Below are 19,679 nucleotides of genomic sequence, written 5' to 3' on the forward strand. Positions count from 1 at the left end.
TAATTTCTAGTAGCAAATCCTCAGCACCTGAAACAGCTGCTTCTTGGAACAGCAAGAAAAGGAGATTAGTTTTGACTCGGTTCTCACTGAAACACAGAAACTGATTCAAAGCATGAAGGGAATATGATGTAGCTGAGTTATGACAGAAGAGGGGGAAGACAAGGCAGTCAACAACTGTTACAAGTAATAGGTGAAGCTTGTCAAAAGACTCAGGAGACTGAAAAAAAAGAAAAAGGAAGGGAAACAAACTGGAAGGGAAAAAGCCTGAGAATGTAAAATAAAACATTTTCAAACAATATTTTAATCTAATTAAGGAAGGTATAAAACATTCTACTCTCCCTGAGAGAGAGAACATAGCGTAACAGGGGAAAACAGCAAGCCAAATGACAACACATCCCTTTAAAAATGAAATCTAGCCCAAGCAAATTAATCAGGAAATCAGGAGAATTTTAAAAGCTATTAGCTAAAGACAATAAATAAATAAGGCATTTAAGTGTATCAGTCACAGGAAGCCTACGAAAGAATCAGATATTCTACTAAAAGATCGGGCATAAATTATGGATACTACAGATAAAGTAAATGACTTCTCTGCATTGATCTTTACCACAGAACATGATGGCAAAATATCTCCTACAGGATTAATATTTCCAGTAGGAACCACTTATAGAGAAGATACAGCACTTACATAAAAGCAGCATCAGGAAAAGGTTTGAGAAAACAACTTTCTAAAGCTCATTGTGAATTCCAGAGCACTTGTCAAAAATTAAAATATAATCCAGTAAAAAATAAAATCAGAGCCATTGATCATCATCACAAGAACAGATTAAGTACAAAATTCTCACAAAGAAAGGTGGGCCAAGATACTCCAACAAAAAATGTTTTGGGTCAGAAAATGACATTTCACTGAGAATGAAACTCTTCACTGGACCACAGCTTTTGTCAGAAAAGTTCCCATTTTACATTCAAATCATAGTTAAAGCAGCAGTGACAGATTAACAAACCTGCTTGGGTGCTCATCTAGAATATGGAAATGCCAAGATGAAGACCCTTTCTCTGTCCTTTCTCACCTCCCAGTTTGCATGTCCTAATCCTCAAGCCATTCGCTATTCCAAATATTTCTCTCCCCAAAGGCTTTCAAAAGATTTTGTAGACTTGGAAAGTGTCATAAAAAGTAATTTCCAAAATTAAGTGAGGTTTGAACGCAGGAGAGTATCTTTTTGCTTAGCCGTAACCAAATATCAAAATATATTTTGCAATAACCTTCACCAGTACCCTGAACTCTACTGCAGCGAGAGGCAGAGAAAAGGAAACTGAGGTGAGGTGGATGGTACAGAGCAGGAAAAAAGCAAGACAGACGACCACCACCATTAACTTTTCATAATAATTACATGAGATGCTCTGCATTTAGAATTCTCTTCTTATTAGGTGGAAGTTTCAAAGACACAGTTGTCTTACAAGATATATTTTTTGAAAACAAGCATTTTAATGAAATAATAGTAAAAGGAAAATAGTAACATCGTGAGCACCACTAACATGAACGGGATTGTGCTATCTTTCAGGGCACGATTCTCTGTTCACTGAGGCCAGTGGTAGCTTTTCCCCATGGCTCAGAGGCTGGCGCATATCACTCTTGGGGGGGGAGGATGAAAATGAAATGTTCATTCAAGTCAGAAGGCTGTGGTAAAATGGACAATAAAACAAGTTCAGCTGGCTAGGAAGCTTTTCTGTTGGGGAAACTGCAAAGATCCCCCCAAACGGCCCATGATACATGAAATTCTCTCTCAAGCTTGTACATAATACTTCTCTTCAGCAGTGCCACCCATCCCAGCCTCACTCTAGGCTGCTGCTGGGGAGCACAACAGGAATTGACCTCAGGCTGTGCCACCCTATTGTGGCCACACTGCAGTCTTCCGAGGGCAATTTCCTGCTTAGCTCCTCCATAATTCACCAACAGGCAGGAGTTTTATCATAATAAATGAGGCCCATGAGAAAGCATGCTAAATCTTCATAATATATACAAGTCCATTGGCTTTTCTAATCCCCTGAGCTTCTAAATCCATCTCTCCAGTTCTCTCTGAGAACAAGACCTCTGCTCCTGCCTCTGTTGTCCTGCTCTCCTCTTTGGGTATTTCTGGAAATACTTAATTGAAGAGCATCAGTGGGAGAAGCAGTGCAGAACACTGGAAACAGCATTCACAGCATATTGCTCTGCATCAGTAGAATTTAAGTGGCACAGCGTATCTTAAAAAAAAAAAAGAAAGAAAAAAAGACTGCTTCTGTTAGGTGGTATTGTATACATACACTCCAAATAATGTGTCACATGGGAATAAATGTTACATGTCCCTGTCTAGAAGATGCTACAGAACCCACCAAGGGAATTTCTATATAGTTATCACGATCTATGAGTTGAAAAACAGATATAGCAGAATCTATTAGATTTCATGCCTATTACAGGATTAGGCCCAAAACCAAAGCTCATTAAAACAAGTTGCAGTACCAAATCTTCCTTTGACCATATCCCAATTTTATGTTAAAACTCCAAATATGCCATGTGATTTTTCTTCATTTTAGATGTGTTTACAAAATCATCTAAAAAAATAAGATCACAATTTCTATGATGCATTTCACAGTGATTGGGCATACTAGTTGGGCAATAGTTGGGCAAACTGCTTGCCTCCATCAGTACTGGTCATTTGGTAGAGACTCACATGGTTTACAGAGAAAGCGCTTAGGACTCTGGAGAATTATTTTTTCTCTAAACTGAGAGTCTGAGATCTCTATCTTTTTTTAATGTAAACTCTTATTAAACAATGACCTTGAAACCTCCGGTAGTTCAGTTCACATAGAACTGTTTCAATACAAAGCTGCAAAGTTTTCTGAAAACCAAACATTTTTCTAGAGTGCAGACTACTGAAGAGAAATTCTAACCAAACCAACCTCTTGCATGAAGTTCACAAAAAGATATGAGACAAGCCTGGGATCGTACAGAATATGAGCATCTATCTACATTAGCCATTTTTTTCCTGTTAAATAAACTACTGGGTCAAAACAGTCATTGAGGAGGTCTCTCAACCGAGGATCAGTACAGCAGCAGTTTAGACTCTAAATGCTGTCTCAACTTAAAAAAAATATTACCTTACTTCAAAGAAATTTTTCTGGATTCTCTTTCCTTCTAGGAGCTGAAGTTTACAGTGCAGCTTTCTTTACAGATGAGAACTGCCATTAACAAAGTTGCATTTACGATTCCCTTGAAATCCTCAAACCAAGGCAACCACTTCTAATTGACAGCCTCACAAACACTTGTTCAGGTCCTTCCAATGTTTATCTGACTGCCCGCTGAGCACCTTGATGCAAGATCACAACTGAAATATCTGGAAAAGGGGACATACTGCTTGGAAAGATTTGACTTTTATGTTATTTTTAAAGCAAAATACCCTAGATCTGAAACTGCAAACTGTTTTTTTTTTTTGGTTTGGGTTTTTTTTTTTTTTTAACATTTTGATGTTGAGGTAATGAGATTATGATGCAAGTGTTACAAATCAAGATTGACAAAATCATTTAAAGTCATACAGGACATAATAATCTTGTCAAAAAACTTCTAGCCAGACATTAGGCCGCTGTTCAGTAAAATGGGTATGCTAGTCCTGCACGACCGTGCCAGACGGACGGAGTTCCAATGTGCCCTGTGCCAGGCCAAGTGCAAAGCCTCTACCCACTTCACTAGTCACTACTATTCTACCACTATTAAAATCAACACAGCTTTAGTGCTACTTCAGCAGGGACAGGATCAGACCCTAGACAGACCACTTCCTGTGCCCAGAGAACGACGTTAAACAGGATCTGCAGGGGATAATACATCCTGCCATTAGTGACGTGCCCCATATAACTCCAGCCTTAAGTGGAACGCACAGCCTCGCTTATATGGCAACAAAATAAGTTGTTAATAGTATGAAGCCATGTATTCATTACCTCTCCCTGTTTTCAGTTCATTTCATTATTATATTTGCAATGAGAATACTCCCAGCTCTCCATTTCAAACAACAGATTGCCACTTAATGGCATTTAAATGTCCTAAAGGCATTAAAAAAAAAAAAACTATTACCAAAACATATTTTCAAGCACTGGTATAAATCATTTTGTATCGGGTTTGAAATCCGTCATGTGTTAGCCCTCACTGGCATAACATCTGTGCTAAGGTCCTATCTCTAGGTATCATTACTATACCGTAGTAATTTTCAGTAACAAGCAATGACACCAAAACTTTCTCCAAACTACTAAGCCAATCTGAATATACAGAATTTAAAGATGCTGAACAGTTCAATCCTAGTTCCTTATCTACTTGCGAAATGTTTCTCTGATATGGACAATGTTTTTAATCCCAAAAGCTAATAACAGGATAAATAAGGAAAAGGTGACGATGCTTAGCAAGCTTTACACTTATCTATTTACACTTTAAAGCTAATCATATCTGTTGAAGTTATGAAAAATATTGCTTTTGTTAATTAAAGATATCTAAGAATGCATGTTAGAATCCCACTATTAGAACGAGGTAGAAAAGGGGGGAAGTGAAATCAGTACATCATCTAATAACAAAGAGACAACAACAACAAAAACCCTTTGCCAATTTTCTTCAAATTTTTAGTTGGTCTGTGAGAACTCCTCTCCCTACAAACCTTGCCTCATCACCCATCCCATCTCCCCTCTGATGAAGAACACATTTATTATTAGAACAGATTTTTTTTTCCTAAGAGAACAGCATTGCTACATTCAATAAATTATCTACGAGCAAATGCAGCGCAACAGATTAGGGTAAGCAAGTCACTCCTTCATAACTGTTTATTTTAAATGTTTGCTAGGGCCCACTTATTCTCACTTATCTCATTGGCTTTGGATTAGGCTAAGGATCCCACCTACTCGAGGAACATTTTGACTCTATGTATGGAAGACTACACCATACTGAATGCTTCTTCCTTTTGATGTGAGATATGGCAACAATAACACTCAGTTCTAAAATATAACAAGACAGCAAGCTAAAACGTAATAGTTGTTAAAATTCCCAGAGGCAATTGACTATAGACTTAAGATTAAATAGATTTAAATAGGACTGTCATACAGGCAATTGCTGGCATAATGAGTCCCCCAAGTTCAAACCTGATTCAAGTCACTGCAGGGCAAAAGTGAAAGAATTATTAACTAGAGAAAGGAGCTTGTTAGGGTTTCGTCTTCACAGACACACCTCCGCTATTCAAGATCTATCTTGACTATATTTGAAGATTCATTTTTAAATCACCTAAAAAATAAAGCTTCCATCACTTCCTTTTTAATACTAAGGTTTAATAGATTTCACTATTATAAAGTTATTGAAAATGAGGCACAGTCAATGTTATCAGGGAATTTCGGAAATTTAAAATCAGATTTATAAACTGGATTTCCTTGTTACTTTTGAACATTCATTTTAATACACCTTTCATCTCTCATCTGTACATCCTGAAGTACTTCATCACATGTTTATTTCAGAAATAAGAAAACTTGAGCTTGAGGAAAAGTGATTGTTCCAGACCTCCCAACTTCCAGCAACCAGTAACCCACAGTGCGCTAGCAACGTTGATATCTGAACAACTTTTGGGGTAGAATTGCGGACTAATACGCAAGCCGAGACTGTGAAAATGAAATATTCAGTAGTTGTCTATTATAACAGCACTGTACTCTCATTCTCAAAGTCACCTCTTTTCTGATGGAAGTGGAAACATTTCCATCAAAATCAACAGTTTTATTCAGTTGTAACAACAACGGACAGAGCTGCAAATACTGCTGTCCAGTACAAAAGTTTATTCAAGTTTAAGCAATGTCTTCACAGAAACTGTCTCCATCTCTCCACTACGACATACGCTTTTTCAATAAGTAGCAGGAAAGATTACTTTTTCTTCAGCGTAGGAAGTCTTTACACAAAAGAGCTGACAAAGAAATGAAAGAATGTTGAGCCTATGATACTGTGCAGATACTGTTTTTACATCAACCTGTTTTCAATAACTACTACTACAATAACTACTCCTGAGATTGCCTATCATATATATTTAATCTAATATCCTCCCAATTAATGTATTTATCCTTCCTGATTATCCAAACCTCCATTTATGCAGACCTGACCTGAGCTTACAGGTTTTTGATTACCCCTTAACAAATCCAAAGCTAGACCAAGACCCGTTGTTAGAAGAGCTTAAATATGCTCCGGACTCTAAATTCCTTGAGCAAGTTTTAATTCTTGGTTCTCATATAAAACATTCATCTAACATCTATTTGTGGTCTATCCAGCTTCTTAAGGAACTGCAGAGGGAATGACAGCTCCCACTGAAGACTTACTTCATAGTAAGGTTACTTATGAGGCCCGTTCCTCAGATTCTAATTCATATTCTAAGTTTTATTCTTCTTCACAGTCTTCAAAGCCACAACCACTGATGCACAAAGCTGTGAAACATATTTTTACTGAATCAGATCATATTTAGAGCAGCCTCTTCAATATAGCTTTTTTCTCTTTAAAATCTGTGTCTTCCAAATATCTTTGCTATCTTTACTCCTTTTTTGCTGAACTACTGAATTTTGCACCTTATTTACTATATCATTACACAAGATAAACTAGACTTATTCTTAAAATAGTATTTATTAAGGAAGAAAGGCCAAGACTCTTTGCTGTCATATAGAGTGCAATAATAAACAGGATTACAAACCAGAAAAAAATACTGAGAGTACCAGAATGCTAAAAAATGGTTGAAAAAATAATCTCTAATTAAATAATTCAGATGTAATGTATTTAATTAGTTAGATATAATCTTACAGTATCTTCTTTATGGGATTGTCATTAAAAAAAATAAGCTCCCTAATAAATCCTCACTGTTTTAAACTGACAAAATTCTCACAGCATGTAACTCCACGAGAATGATCATTCTTTTTATGACCTAGTATGCCTCATCCTCACTGTAGGACTCTTCTCAATCTTCACTGTACGGTAAGGCACTCGTAGCTTGGGCCTGTCCAAGACACTTCGTTTCCTACACATACATTGCTCACCAGCCAAGGACGTGGCTAAAATCAAGGATAAATGTATTTTAATTGTCCTCAAAACTGAGAACATGCCTGTTCATGATTCCAAATTATGCACTGTAAACAAACCAGGAATGAGGAGCCTGTACTCAGTAGCTCCTCCAATTGTATTTGCTCACATTTACAGATGCACCTTTTAATAGTGAAGCTGTAGCTGACTACAAACCCCCTACATCTGTCAAGGTGACAGCTTATCAAATGTATGTAAACACAAGGTTTATCAGCCTTTGTGGCATACTCAATTACTGAAATCCAGCAGACAAGTAATTTCTTCAATCTCTTATAAAATAACAACTACAATATCAGCCAGACTCTTCTTTCTTCTTCTCCCTCCCTTAAACACAACAGACTCTTAAATTTCAGCTTTATATATCCAGATTAAATACCACCCAAGAACTGAAACTTTCAAGAATTGCTATTGCAGCAGATATTTCAAAAACCAATTTAAAATATTAAGTTACCATTGCTGCTTTTCATTTAGGACTAAGCAAACCCCTGTAATGAACATGCTCCAGATATTAAAAAGTACTAGGAACATTTCATTCTCTGTGTGCTTTTGTAGGGAAAACCTGACAGTTAATGCTGAAGGCTGCGTCTTCCCAAATCAGGCTGAACTGTGCTGAAGAACTTCTCGTGCCGAACCCCGGGAGCCGTGCAGCTCACGCCGTCACCTCGGGCAAGGGCGGCAGCAGGCACCAAGTGGCAAACATCCACCTTCCCCAGTGCAGAGACCTCACTACTCAGCCTGTAAGTCTTACAACTCTATAAGTGTCCTGTGAATGATGCATTTTCTTTGTTGTTTTTATCATCATTCACAGCCCAGAACGGATAGGAGCAACCTCCTATCAGAGCAACCATGGTGGCAAGAGATCCTATGTGCACTATGAAAACCTAAGCACATAAGTAAATCCCAGTTTAATAAAAGACCGCATCATTTCTATGCTGCTTTGAGATAATCAGTATATTTAAAAATGTGTTATAAACTCAGAAATGGCATTTAAATTGAATAACTTGACCTGTTAAAAGATGTTATGATTTACAAATTGTTTTAGTTTGCAGCATATATTTTTGTATTGTTTTTGAGTGATGGAAATTAATTACAATTAGCTTTAATTCATGGAGATTCAGTCTTACAGATAAAGAGCTGGACTGGGGAAATGTATGAAACTTTCTATTAACATAAGGTTATAAAATAAAAAGATTAAAATATAAAAGCAAGAGAAACCAGACTGCTTAATTTAAAAAGCCCTGGTGTCTGCATGTATGTATGGTATTTTGACTTTTTAATTGGAAAAAAAAAGGGGAGGGGGGAAGAGGAGGATTGGGCTTTAACACTATAACCCTTATGTAGCTGGGTCAGATTGCAGGCTAAAGCCTAAATGTGGTTTAGCTACTGATGAAATAATTACAAAAGTGCCTTTAGCCTCGCAAGTCAGGAGCACTGACATTCATCAGGATAAGCCTCTCAGTTAAGCTTCTGAACCCACTGTCCACTGAACCCTGACAGTGCAAAGTCTTCATCTTTGATACTGCTAAATGGCAGAAAAGTTACCAGCATTTCAGTACAACTTGTCTCAACCAAAGCTTCAAACAAAAATCTTTTTTCTCTTTTGCAGATTCACCAACAGATTTAAAAAGAAAAATAATTTCCTTGCCACATACTACTACTCTTACAAGTAACAAAAAAATCACTTCAAAAGATGATTAATAGTTCATTTTTAGTGAGTATTACATAATCAATTCCCAAATCAAAACTTAGGGAATAACTTACTGCTATTTTAATCATTTTCCTCTGACCACTTCTACTGTAATTTATGGGGAGAGAAGAAACAAAGTTTCCCTTCATCTTTTTTAATATTTAACACTTTGAGTATTGTTCAGCCACTGAGAAGGTTGGACAGGTTTTGCAGCTGTCAGTCACCGAGTACACTACTGGAAATGCTATTTTATCACACCTTAGCATGGGAGAGCTAAGCAAAACATTTGCATTGCACAAGGCAGAATCATTTTGCAGGTTAGTAACATTTTTGGATACAAATTGTTTGCTTTTGTTAAGATCCTGATTATCTTTAGAGGCAGCAATTGCAGGCTAGATTGCATGTTTTCTACCTCACTTGCCAACCAAGTACGATATAACCCTTGTCATTCCAGTAAAAACAGACCACCAAAGACATTCTAAGAGAATAACCCTATCTTATCTCAAATGCTTGCTTTACAAATGCTGACATCAATGAGAATAATCAGATCTGGAAGAGAAGCACTTTGCTATTAATACTAATTTAATGGTTTGCTGTTACACAGTGCTACAGCCCCTCTATCTGGTAACAAGCAGCAATCAGGCTCAGTTCATATTGAACTAGAATTTTGAGCTTTACAGTGACGATGACATGAAATGAAAAATGTGGAGGTAATTTAATAGTAATATTCTAAAATATAATTAAATTTTAAAATACAACTTATCATCTCTAAAATTTTAGAAAATATTTTATATTTATACGCTTTAGGGAAAAAAGTCAGTGTTGGCACATCTCTAGCTGAAGAAGTAATACATAGAAAAACAATGTATGAAAACAGAAGTATTATTTTCCAGAATAACACAAAAAATACAAAATTCAGATCCAAGCAATTCATTTAAAAGTGAAATGCAGCAAGTCCATGACCATCGTGCCTCTTGACAGCCTACATACAGCTGAGCGACTACAATCCTCAGAATACAAAGATTTTACTACAGAACATATTTTCAGCAAAAACAAACAGGACAGTGGTAAATCTTTCATGGTAACAGTAAACAAAGAAAAGAAAATACACTAATGGAAACTCAGTTCTAACAAGCACATTTAAATAATGCTGACACCTTTTAAAAAGCAACACTTTAAAGCTGATGTACATTTATTTATGCAAGCACATCTTGTAAGCACTCACACTGCAATTTAAGGCACAGTGACAGATTTAATCACACAGATGTCCACATAAATTGACCCTGACTCTGCAGATGTATAATTCTACAAAAGAGAAAAGGCATCACTCACACATCTTAAATTGGGCCTACATGTTTGCAAAATTGTGCCATATAATAATCTCATTACAAAAACCAAAGACAGCAAACTACTCCACTCACAGAACATTCCAGGATATTCCTTCTCAACTCCTTGCTAACAAAGTTACAAAAAGCCTCCGTGAAATGTCTTCAAACAGAAGATCAAACATCAACTCATTTTTCTGCAGACAAACACCACCTACCATATTGCCAATATATAAGCATTACTAATGTGCATCTTCCACATGAATCTTAGAATGTAAAATACAAGCTGGGGAGGACAACAGATCACTTGGAATCACTAAGAGACTATTTTAAATTTTAAAATGAAAAGCCGTAAAACAAAAAGAGGAATCAACAATCAAAAAGGAAATGGTAGGGCAAGAAGAACGGACTTTGCAAGTTGCTGGTTTTATTTTGCAGTGGCTAGGACAGGAATTTCTTGATGTATTTCAGCCTAAAGTTTCACTTTATCTTTTTACCCAGGTATGTTTTCTTTAGAACTATTGTAGCAAGGTTTGGACAGGGACCCACTTCCATTCCACTTGAGTTTTTCCCTAAAGGTTTAATTCTTGCAAAAATACAAAATTCAAATTACTCTGAGGAAAAGTCATAAATCGTTTCAGATTAAAAAAAAGGAAGATTTCTGATTTGTTGCTAAACACGAAACCAGGTGAAGTATCTTTGAAGCTGAATGCTTTGTCTCCTGCAGTTAGCAATAAGACATCAGTACTACACCACCAAAAAGATCAGGAGTAATATATTGTAAAAAAGACCTAAAAATCATGGACGCCATATATTTATATGCTGCATGAGAAACACAGCACAGGATATGCAGAATGCTGCCCTTTGTGAACAGAAAGACTTCTTAAAAGATGGCATAATGGAAGATAAGAATCTTTAAATTTTACTTATTTTATCTATATTTGTAAATGTAACTCAAAAACACATACCTTGGGTGCCTAAAGAATATTGATAAAGTCTGAGAAGCAAGCAAACATTTAAACATTTAGCAATAAGCATTTAGCAAATGTATTTTTCCCTGGGAAAGGTTATCCTATTAAATAAATTTCAGTTTCCTTTCAAGAGAAAAAAATATAAATGCAGTTTCTATTTTAATTTTCCTCATGGGTGCCTTATTCATTTTTCTCCTCGAGTGTATTTTACCCAAGGGAACCCACAAACCCATTTTATAAAAAACTGCTCCAAAAATGCTTGCCCACCTATTTGTACTTATTCTCTCTCTCTCCCTGTTACCTAGACCTCCATTTGAATGCTCGTTCTCTTTTCTTTCTCTGCTCAGAAGGACCCTCGCTTGGCAAGCCTGTCTGATCAACCCTCTCGCTGGAAGCTACTTTCCTCCACTGAAGATATACTTTGCTCAGTGGAGTGGCTTGAGATAAAGTACGAAGGGGAAGGTAAACTTATGAAAGTGAGGATTAAGAGATGGCAGCCTGGGAAATGTAGTTTGGAGCAATGAGAAAACACAGCCACAGCTCTGATCTGAAGAACAGCTTTCTTATTAAATTGCACTTCTAACCTTCACCATATTGTTCCGAGAACTAAATCAATCAACATAAGAAATAGTCTCCACAACACAAAGTATCTTGTTGCATTTCCTAACTGCACTTTGTCTACTCTTGTAATGCAAAAAAAGTGTTCATGTTTAATAGCAACAATGAATCTCTTCCACATGGACAGAACATGAAGGAAACTTTCAAAGTGAAGAGATGCATGATATTCTAGCTTTCATTACCAGTTAGCTACCAGGAAGCCTCCTAAGATAAGCAACTACATTTGTATTTAAGTGTGGTGTCCACTTCTGAACTGCATTGCAAGACAAGCACCACAACCAAAGTAGTCTCCTTGCTTAGCAGAAACTAGTCCTGAAGTTACTATTGTCTTTGAGGTCCTGATCCTCCCTGAAGTCAGGCAGCGTGCATAAGCACACACATCTGCTTGTATTTTTTTGTGATTAAAATGGAGTATAAAAAATTCGTCCAAAGTACCACACAGAAGAATCAGCTGGGGGGGGGGGGGGGGGGGGGAGGAATCACTGGGCTCAGTGGCATACAAAGGTTTCTGGTTTATATATATATATTTTTTGTGATCAAGCAGTCTTGCTTCAGATACTTCCTGAAAGCCATGTGCTATAGAATTTAAAGATAAAACCAGCGCCAAATCCATACCAATCCTTCTATTTACTGGGCATTGCGGGAGGTTTCAAAGCAATGACTCAGATGATGAATGTACCGCAACACTAGACACAATACTGTACATAGAGACAGGTCTTCTGCTTTAATTTTTAATTTCCATTTTCTGTGGGTTTAGACAAACCACTGACATTACTTTAGCATAATACTTTGCAATGAATCAATACTTTAATTTAATAACAGTATTCTGTTGTCAACATATAATATATCACATAATGTCCCTGTATAGAAGGTAAAAAAAAAAAAATCATGCCAAATAAAACACAAGCCTTTGCTTTTACTAGTGATCATAGGTTAGATCGATGCAATGAGTATCCTTACAGCCCCCAGAAGAATTTTCTTCATGTTTGAAAGGCAGCATAGAACAGTTTCCACCACACCTCTTCTTCTCATCATACCTGTGCTGTGAAAGCTCTCCTGGGTCATGGTATTCCAACAACCCTCAATAAATACTTCTCAATAAAGAAAAATATATTCCAACAGACAGATATGTACACATCTGTGAGTGTGACTTTTATTAAAACAGTCCACTTCCCTATGGACTTAAACAGTGATAACTGTACTAGCTCCTAAGGATAGAAATAAAGGGGATTATAAACAGAAAATGAAATTAAGTCCAGTATCATCCAACTTGATTGAAACAGATGAAGCAAGATAAAACCATAAAATATGAAAAATAAAATAAGATTATAATTGCTTCCATTTTAGTGATGTGACTACAATTCTGTATTTATCATCTTGACAATAGCCTTCCCACTGACAAGTGTTTAAGATGGGAAACACAAATCTGATCATGTCTGGGGTACGTTGACTCATGGTATGTGAATAGAAAGCAAGTGGGAATGAGGGAGAGAAGCAAATGCTTCTAGAACTCCCAGGTGCTCATTTCAATTTTTTTTTCAATTCAACAGCTTTTGATGCAATAGAAATTGATAAATAACTGACATATTAATCTCAGTCAACACTAAAGGCATGAGCTTTACAGTCATATGCACTCTGCTTGATTTCAATGACAGCTCATGACAATAACGTGAAGTGTTCACAGATACATGTCATTTGTTGGCAGAGTATTTCAGAGCTCTGGAAAGAGTAGGTCTGGTTTTACTACAGCTTGGCACCTCCCACAACATCTTCCAGTTGGTAAAACCCCGCAGTTCCATCTAAGTGTCATCCTTAACATGAAAAAGATATTTGAGTCAGTGTAGAATACAACAAACAGCTTTCACCAAAATGTCAGTGTTGGTAACAGTTCATTTGCCAGATGCTTATTACTTGAACCCACGCTGTGCATAACAAAGAGATAAAAGACATGGCTAAGATAAATGACTGGACCAGAAAAATCTCACAATCCTTTAGTAGGAAATCAAAATACACTCAGACTGCAGTCTGGACTCATAAAAAAAGCTCTCAATTGGATTTTGCAAAATATATTGATTAAGAGTTCTGTGACATCTCTTTCCTTGGTTGCTATACATTAGCTGAGCCCCGCCTGCCTGACCTCAGTTCTCCGCGTTAGCTTGTGGGTCATATGAACACAAGCAAAACCACAGTGCTATTTCACAGCTGAATTCACATAGGAATTCTCATAAATACAATATCTCAATTTAAAGATGGTAACATTACTGAAGAACCCAGAACACCATGAAAAATACATACTGAAAAAATCAGGGCATGACACTTCAGAAATGAAACCAATGGCTTGCTAAAAGCAAAACCTCACTGGTGTGTTTCAGTTAGTAGGTAGATTCTTCCAATCTACAAGCTAGACTGTTCTTCTAAATCAGCAACTGGCTTTTTCTTTTCTTTTTTTTCTTTCTTTTTTTTAATGTTGAATACTGGATGAGTGTGTTCATGGGAAACACATACAGACACACGACAGAGAGAAGTGATGAGTAAGTGGCTTTTGCTTAGTCAGAACCTGAAGGATCTTCATCAAGAACTTTCAAAACTGCCAACAGATAGCTTGACTTTGAGTGAAACACAACCAAGAATTATTATCATTATGCACACCCACAAAAAAGTGAGAGATTTCACAACATCTCCTCAGCTGAACACACACACAGAGAAAAGGCTTTATCAACATGTACTTCAGGTGGGCAATCATGCCGCTTTCTGAAGAAATAACTCTTTACTTGCCTTCTATTTTCCAAAGTCACATATTAAGGCCAACATTTTAACATGAAAAAAAAAATTAAACAAACTGCAACATGAAGCAATAGAAATAAAGACAGCTTCTTCTTTTCTTAAAAGCTGTGAAATGCTAAATAGTCTATGACCCCTGCCTCCATACATGCCTTGCCAAGCCAGGGGATCACACAGAGGTGTGCACTGTTTTGAAAGCTGGGGCACCAGCTTCGTCATGTCATATTTGTATTCACACGATACAACGGGATCCATGACTCTCATTTCAATAGCAGCTGGAGCAACGGGCACAGAAGGAACATGCAGCTCACCCTGTAAAATGAGGATGAATTTGTTCTAAAAAAATTTCTTTCTTCCTAAGAGCTGTTAGTTTCCAAAATCAAAGCAAAGCAGCAGATGCAGATATTTGGTTATAGGGTCACACCGTGTCAGCAGTTCATGAAAAAAAGATCATGTTTCTTCTCCTTCTCCCCTCCAGTTGATACTGCAGCCTCAGAGAATTTTACATGCATCCTCAGAAATGATTATATGTACCAGGGAAGTACAGCTGTAGGCTTTCAAAAAAAATCCCACATGCCCTATAAATTCAAATCCTTTTTTTATGTAATCTATTTAATCTTCCATTAATGATAATCTCTGCTATCAATGTGCCCAAACAGGGTCAATTTCTGCTGGATTTGCACTTCTTGCATTTCATCCTATAAACGAGCTGTATTTAATGAGGGGAACCACCCTGCCATAAACCGTATCAGCAATCTCTCTAAAACAAGTATTACTTACAAAACTATGCAACTGCTGGTAACATTTCAAGATTTTTTTTTCCTCCTTCCTTTGTATGTCTTGCATGGATGAGAGTCCTGCCAGCTGACCATTATTTATTAATCAAGGTATTATTCCCATCTCTACCTTGTAAGGAGACAGCAGAGAGGCAGAAATTGCAGTGGATTTCTCATTACATGGCCACAAAGATAGAACTGGGACAAAGGAAGAGACTGCAAGGTAGCATTCAGACACCGACAGATCCCATCCAGCAAGCCCGGGCAGCATTTCAGACATACACAAGTCACTGCAGTTTGAAACACCACGTACCATTTCTGGTTCACACAAGTCTTAAGAACAGAGCCATGGTTTGAAAATCACATTCCCTTTGCATGTTTTTAAAAAAGAGTAGCATATACAGCCCCATACGCCAAAGCAAAAAAAACAAATGGCAGAGGTAGAGTTCAACTTCGCAAGAAATTTTCCTTCTGGTAACATCCAGCTTCCTTAGCTGGTACCTACAGAGCAAGCAGGCTTGGACAGACATGTAAGGGACGGCTCTTTCTCAACTACTGTGGCAGACACTGGGGAAGCAAGTCACTGCCTTGTTTGCTGTTCAGATTTAGTGGTAGTTTTATCCCTAACCCTTCCCAGCCATCCGCTACCTACACACGCACACACATCCAATTCACTGTTCTTCTTCCTGTTTTACCAATGCACAAGATTGGTTTGCTGTGCATATACACACTGTCCCAGGGCTCATCAGCAAATAGATTTAATGAACAAAATAAAGTTTAAATGACTAGCCAACAAAATCCTCTAGTAGAATAACCATGGATTAGTATGCAAAAGGAGAGCCATCAGCTGTAAAAGCATTTCAGGTGGTAGCACTCAATCGAATTGATGTTCCTAGCAGAAGCCACTAAGAGTTAATGGAGAACACACAGCTCATTTCCTATACTGCAGCCGACAAAGCACACAAGGCTATAATACAGGATAATTAACTGTTTTACTAAATAGCACTGCACAGAAGTTCTTCTGGCACAGATTGCGCTTGTCCTAGATAACCTTTAGGGGAACCAGAAAGTTGATGCACCCAATCTAAACTAATTTTCAGATTTAACCAGAATCCTCAGGGTTGTGGCTGGGAAGGTGGGGAGAACCAGCCAGCGATCAGCCTGGGGAACTAACCCGCTCCGCTGCTTAAAACGCAGTCAGTTACAGCGGGATCACACGGGGGCTGTGGAAGGCACGCTACAAGCGGGAGCCTCGCTCGGGTTCGACTGCATCTGCATGATCCTGGCGTGCCCGGCTGCTCCCTTCTGACGGAGCTGGCGGCAGCCCCTTCCAGCAGCCAAGCACTGGGACGGAGGGGACATGCTCCGGGAGCCCACTCTGCTTCAGAGGTTTTCTTTTCCCACAGAGATGACTGTGTGGGAAGCTAGAGAAAACTCTAGTCATCGGTGAGACGTAGCACAACCTACTCGAGGGGCTCTGAAGCACTGTTCTCTCTCTTAATCACAGCACCCCAGACTCAGTGCCTGCCTCCTCCCGAGAGGCACGACCACGCTGCGGGCCATCACCTGTCCCCCGTGCCGAGGCATCTCCCCGCATCTCCTAAGCGCCTTCCCCCGGCCAGCCTGGAAGGGGAAGCGGGCGTGCTGCTTTCCACTAACGCAGCGAAACCTAGTCACCTCAAATGGCTGCTTCAGCCTGAACATCCATCACGCAAACGGGGCACTTGCCCTGGGGCGCGGGAGGGAGGGAAGCGGCACGGACTCAGGAGCTCCCCAGCCTCCCGCGGCGGCGACGGCGCCGCGCCCGCGTCCCCCGGGGCGCGGGGATGGCAGCGGCGCGACCCGCCCGGCGCCGAGCGAGCACCCGCGGGGCGCGGACGCGCGGAGCCGGGGCGCCCGGGGCGGGGGACGCGCTCCACTTACGCGTTTTGGGGGTAGTGCTGGCCTCGGGCGTGGCGGTGGTGGACTCCTGGAAGGGCGACAGCGTCCAGGACGGCGCGGAGTCGTGGACGTAGATCTTGTAGGCGGAGGTAGCGTGTGCCGCAGTGGGCCCGGCGGGCGGCGGCGGGGTGCCGGCGGCGGCGGGCGGCGGCCGGGCGCCGAGAACGGCGGTGCCGGGGGGGCCGGTGGCGGGCAGCGCCGTGTGGGGGGCGGCCGTGTGCCGCGCCGCCGTGGGCCGCGGGCCGCCCCGCGCCGGGCCGCGGGTGCCGGGGGGCCGCGGGGGGGCCCTGCTCATGGTGGTGAGGCGGGGGCTGATGCGGCTGGGCGGCCGCGGCGTGGCGGCGGCCGCCGCGGTGGTCTCCGCGCCCCGCGGGGGGGCGGTGGGCTTGGAGAGGAAGAAGGGGTCCTGCCCCATCCCCTTGGAGTCCATCAGCTCGGTGGGCACGTACTCCTTGACCGAGCCCACCACGATCCACTTGAGCAGCATGAGGCTGAGCCCCAGCCCGACGAAGCCGATGAAGAGCGGCACCACGCACAGCCACGTCTGCTGCCGGTTCCAGACGATGCAGTCGCTGCAGCGCAGCTCCCGCGGCGGCCCCCCGGCCCCATCCCCGCCCGGGCCCCCCGCCGCCGCCGCCGCCTCCGCCGCCCCGGGCGCCGCGGCGCCGGCAGCCCCCTCGCTCATCCTAGGGGCCCTCCGCAGCCCCGCCGCGGCCGCGGGACATCAGCGCGCCGGCGGCATGCGGCGGCAGCGCCCGCTCAGTCACGCCGCCGGCATGCCCCGCGCAGCCTCCCGCGGCCGCGCCATCCGCCGGCGCCCTCCTCCCGCGCGGCCCGCGTCTGCCTCTTCGCTCGCCTTCTTCTCCCGTCCTTTTTCCCCCCCCTCCTCGCAGTACGTCGCAGGGATCGGCCTCCTGGGGTGCGGTGTTTCTCGCTTTTTTATCCCAAGCGCGCGGATCCGGCGGCGAGCAGACACATTCCTTCACACGCCCGCTCCTTCTCGCCGCTCTCCTCCGGGGGCAGATTCTGCTCTCTCCTCCGCTCCGCTCCCTCCCCCGCCCCGCGCGGCTCCCGCCTATGCCCGGCCGCGGCGCAGCAGCACCCCCGGCCGCTCCGCGGGGGGCGGCGGCGCGGCAGCACCCGCCACTCCGCGGCCAACCCGCGCCCGGCGCCGCGCCGGGGAGGCCGATCCGCGGGCGGGGCCCGGGGCAGGCGGCGCGGCGGCTCCGCGCCCGCGCTCAAGTCCGGCCCCGCATCCAAACTCCGGCGAGGACGCCCGGGACGGGGGCGGCAATCCACACACAGCAACGAAAAGGAAGCCCCGGCGGGGACCGCGGCGACCCGGCCGCCCAAGGGACGGATCCGGCCGAGAGCCCGGCCCGCACCGGCAGCCCCGCAGGCTCGCAGCGTCGCTCCGCTCCGGTAGTGCTGCCGCGGTGCAGGCAGGCAGCGCGCACGGAGGCAGGCGCCTCCCACCAAAGCCTAATGGTGGTTTCTTAATGCGCACAAGATAAATAAATGATCCGGGCAAACCCCTCGGGAGGGTGTATGCTACGGCAAGCGGAGCCTAGGAAAGGAAGAAAAAGAAAGAAGGAAAGGAAAAGAAAAAAGAAAGAAAAAAGCTCCTGAAACCATCCTGTGGGCAGTAACCCAGCGGGGCACAGGCTGCAGCTGTATGTCAAAAAAGACATGTGTGGGGGGGAGCAGAGGGGTGTGCGTGTGTATGAGGGAGGTGGAGACACCTTCAGAGAGGATTCCTAGCGAAAGACAGCGCTTAGGAGGGGAAGATCTTCTCTGACACTGATGCTATCTGATAACTAACAATAAACAGCATTTTGTTGTTGTTTCTAAAAGCGATTCTTAAGCGAAACAAAAAACCCACCAGACAGCTGCAACAAGAAGACAGCGCTCCTCAGCAGCCGGGGGGCAGCTGATGGCACGGGCAGGCAGTAAGGCTCCAGCTACCAGGACGCTGCCAGACAAGTTTCGACACTGAAACTGCTCTGGCTTTTTCATCTGTGCCTGCAGTGGGGAGTTAAGTTCAATGTGGTGAAGAACGTGTCCTTTTCATTCACTCACTGGACACAATATTTAAACAGCTAGGATGGTCACTGCAGGTTAACAGCCGTGTATCTAAGGGTGGTTTTATTGCCTTAGACTACTACTTTCAAAATTTTAGAAAATTATCTATGAAAACTTATATGTACAGATGTTTACCCCCCTCTCCTGCACTGTTTCTCCATTCATGTCATTTCTTGGTATTGACACATCCATACAAGTTCCCGAGTTGTTCATTAAACAGTGTATTAATATTTATACAGAATAATTGAACAGAAAAAAATAGAAATGAAATGTGAAATATGTTTGTTCTGTATACACACAAATATAGAAAATAAATATTGCAACTGAAAAGTATCATGTTTGAATTTTTGTTCAAAAGGAATGTTAATAACATTTATAATATGAAAATTA

The 19,679-nt window shown here is 41.7% G+C and overlaps 1 protein-coding gene across 2 annotated transcripts in view; it reads right to left on the reverse strand.

The window, feature by feature from the left end:
- NRG3 (neuregulin 3) overlaps positions 1–18,824 on the reverse strand; it is a 456,623-nt gene extending 437,799 nt beyond the window's left edge. The window contains exon 1 of one of the 2 annotated variants that reach the window (XM_064513775.1): positions 17,190–18,824. In XM_064513775.1, the coding sequence (XP_064369845.1) occupies positions 17,190–17,892 (703 nt within the window). In that variant the 5' untranslated portion in view covers positions 17,893–18,824. The remainder of the gene's footprint in view (positions 1–17,189) is intronic. The other variant, XM_064513776.1, reaches the window with a different exon arrangement.
- Between the last annotated feature and the right edge of the window lie 855 nt (positions 18,825–19,679).

This window comes from Dromaius novaehollandiae, chromosome 6 (genome assembly GCF_036370855.1).
Source record: "Dromaius novaehollandiae isolate bDroNov1 chromosome 6, bDroNov1.hap1, whole genome shotgun sequence".
Lineage (NCBI taxonomy): Eukaryota > Metazoa > Chordata > Aves > Casuariiformes > Dromaiidae > Dromaius > Dromaius novaehollandiae.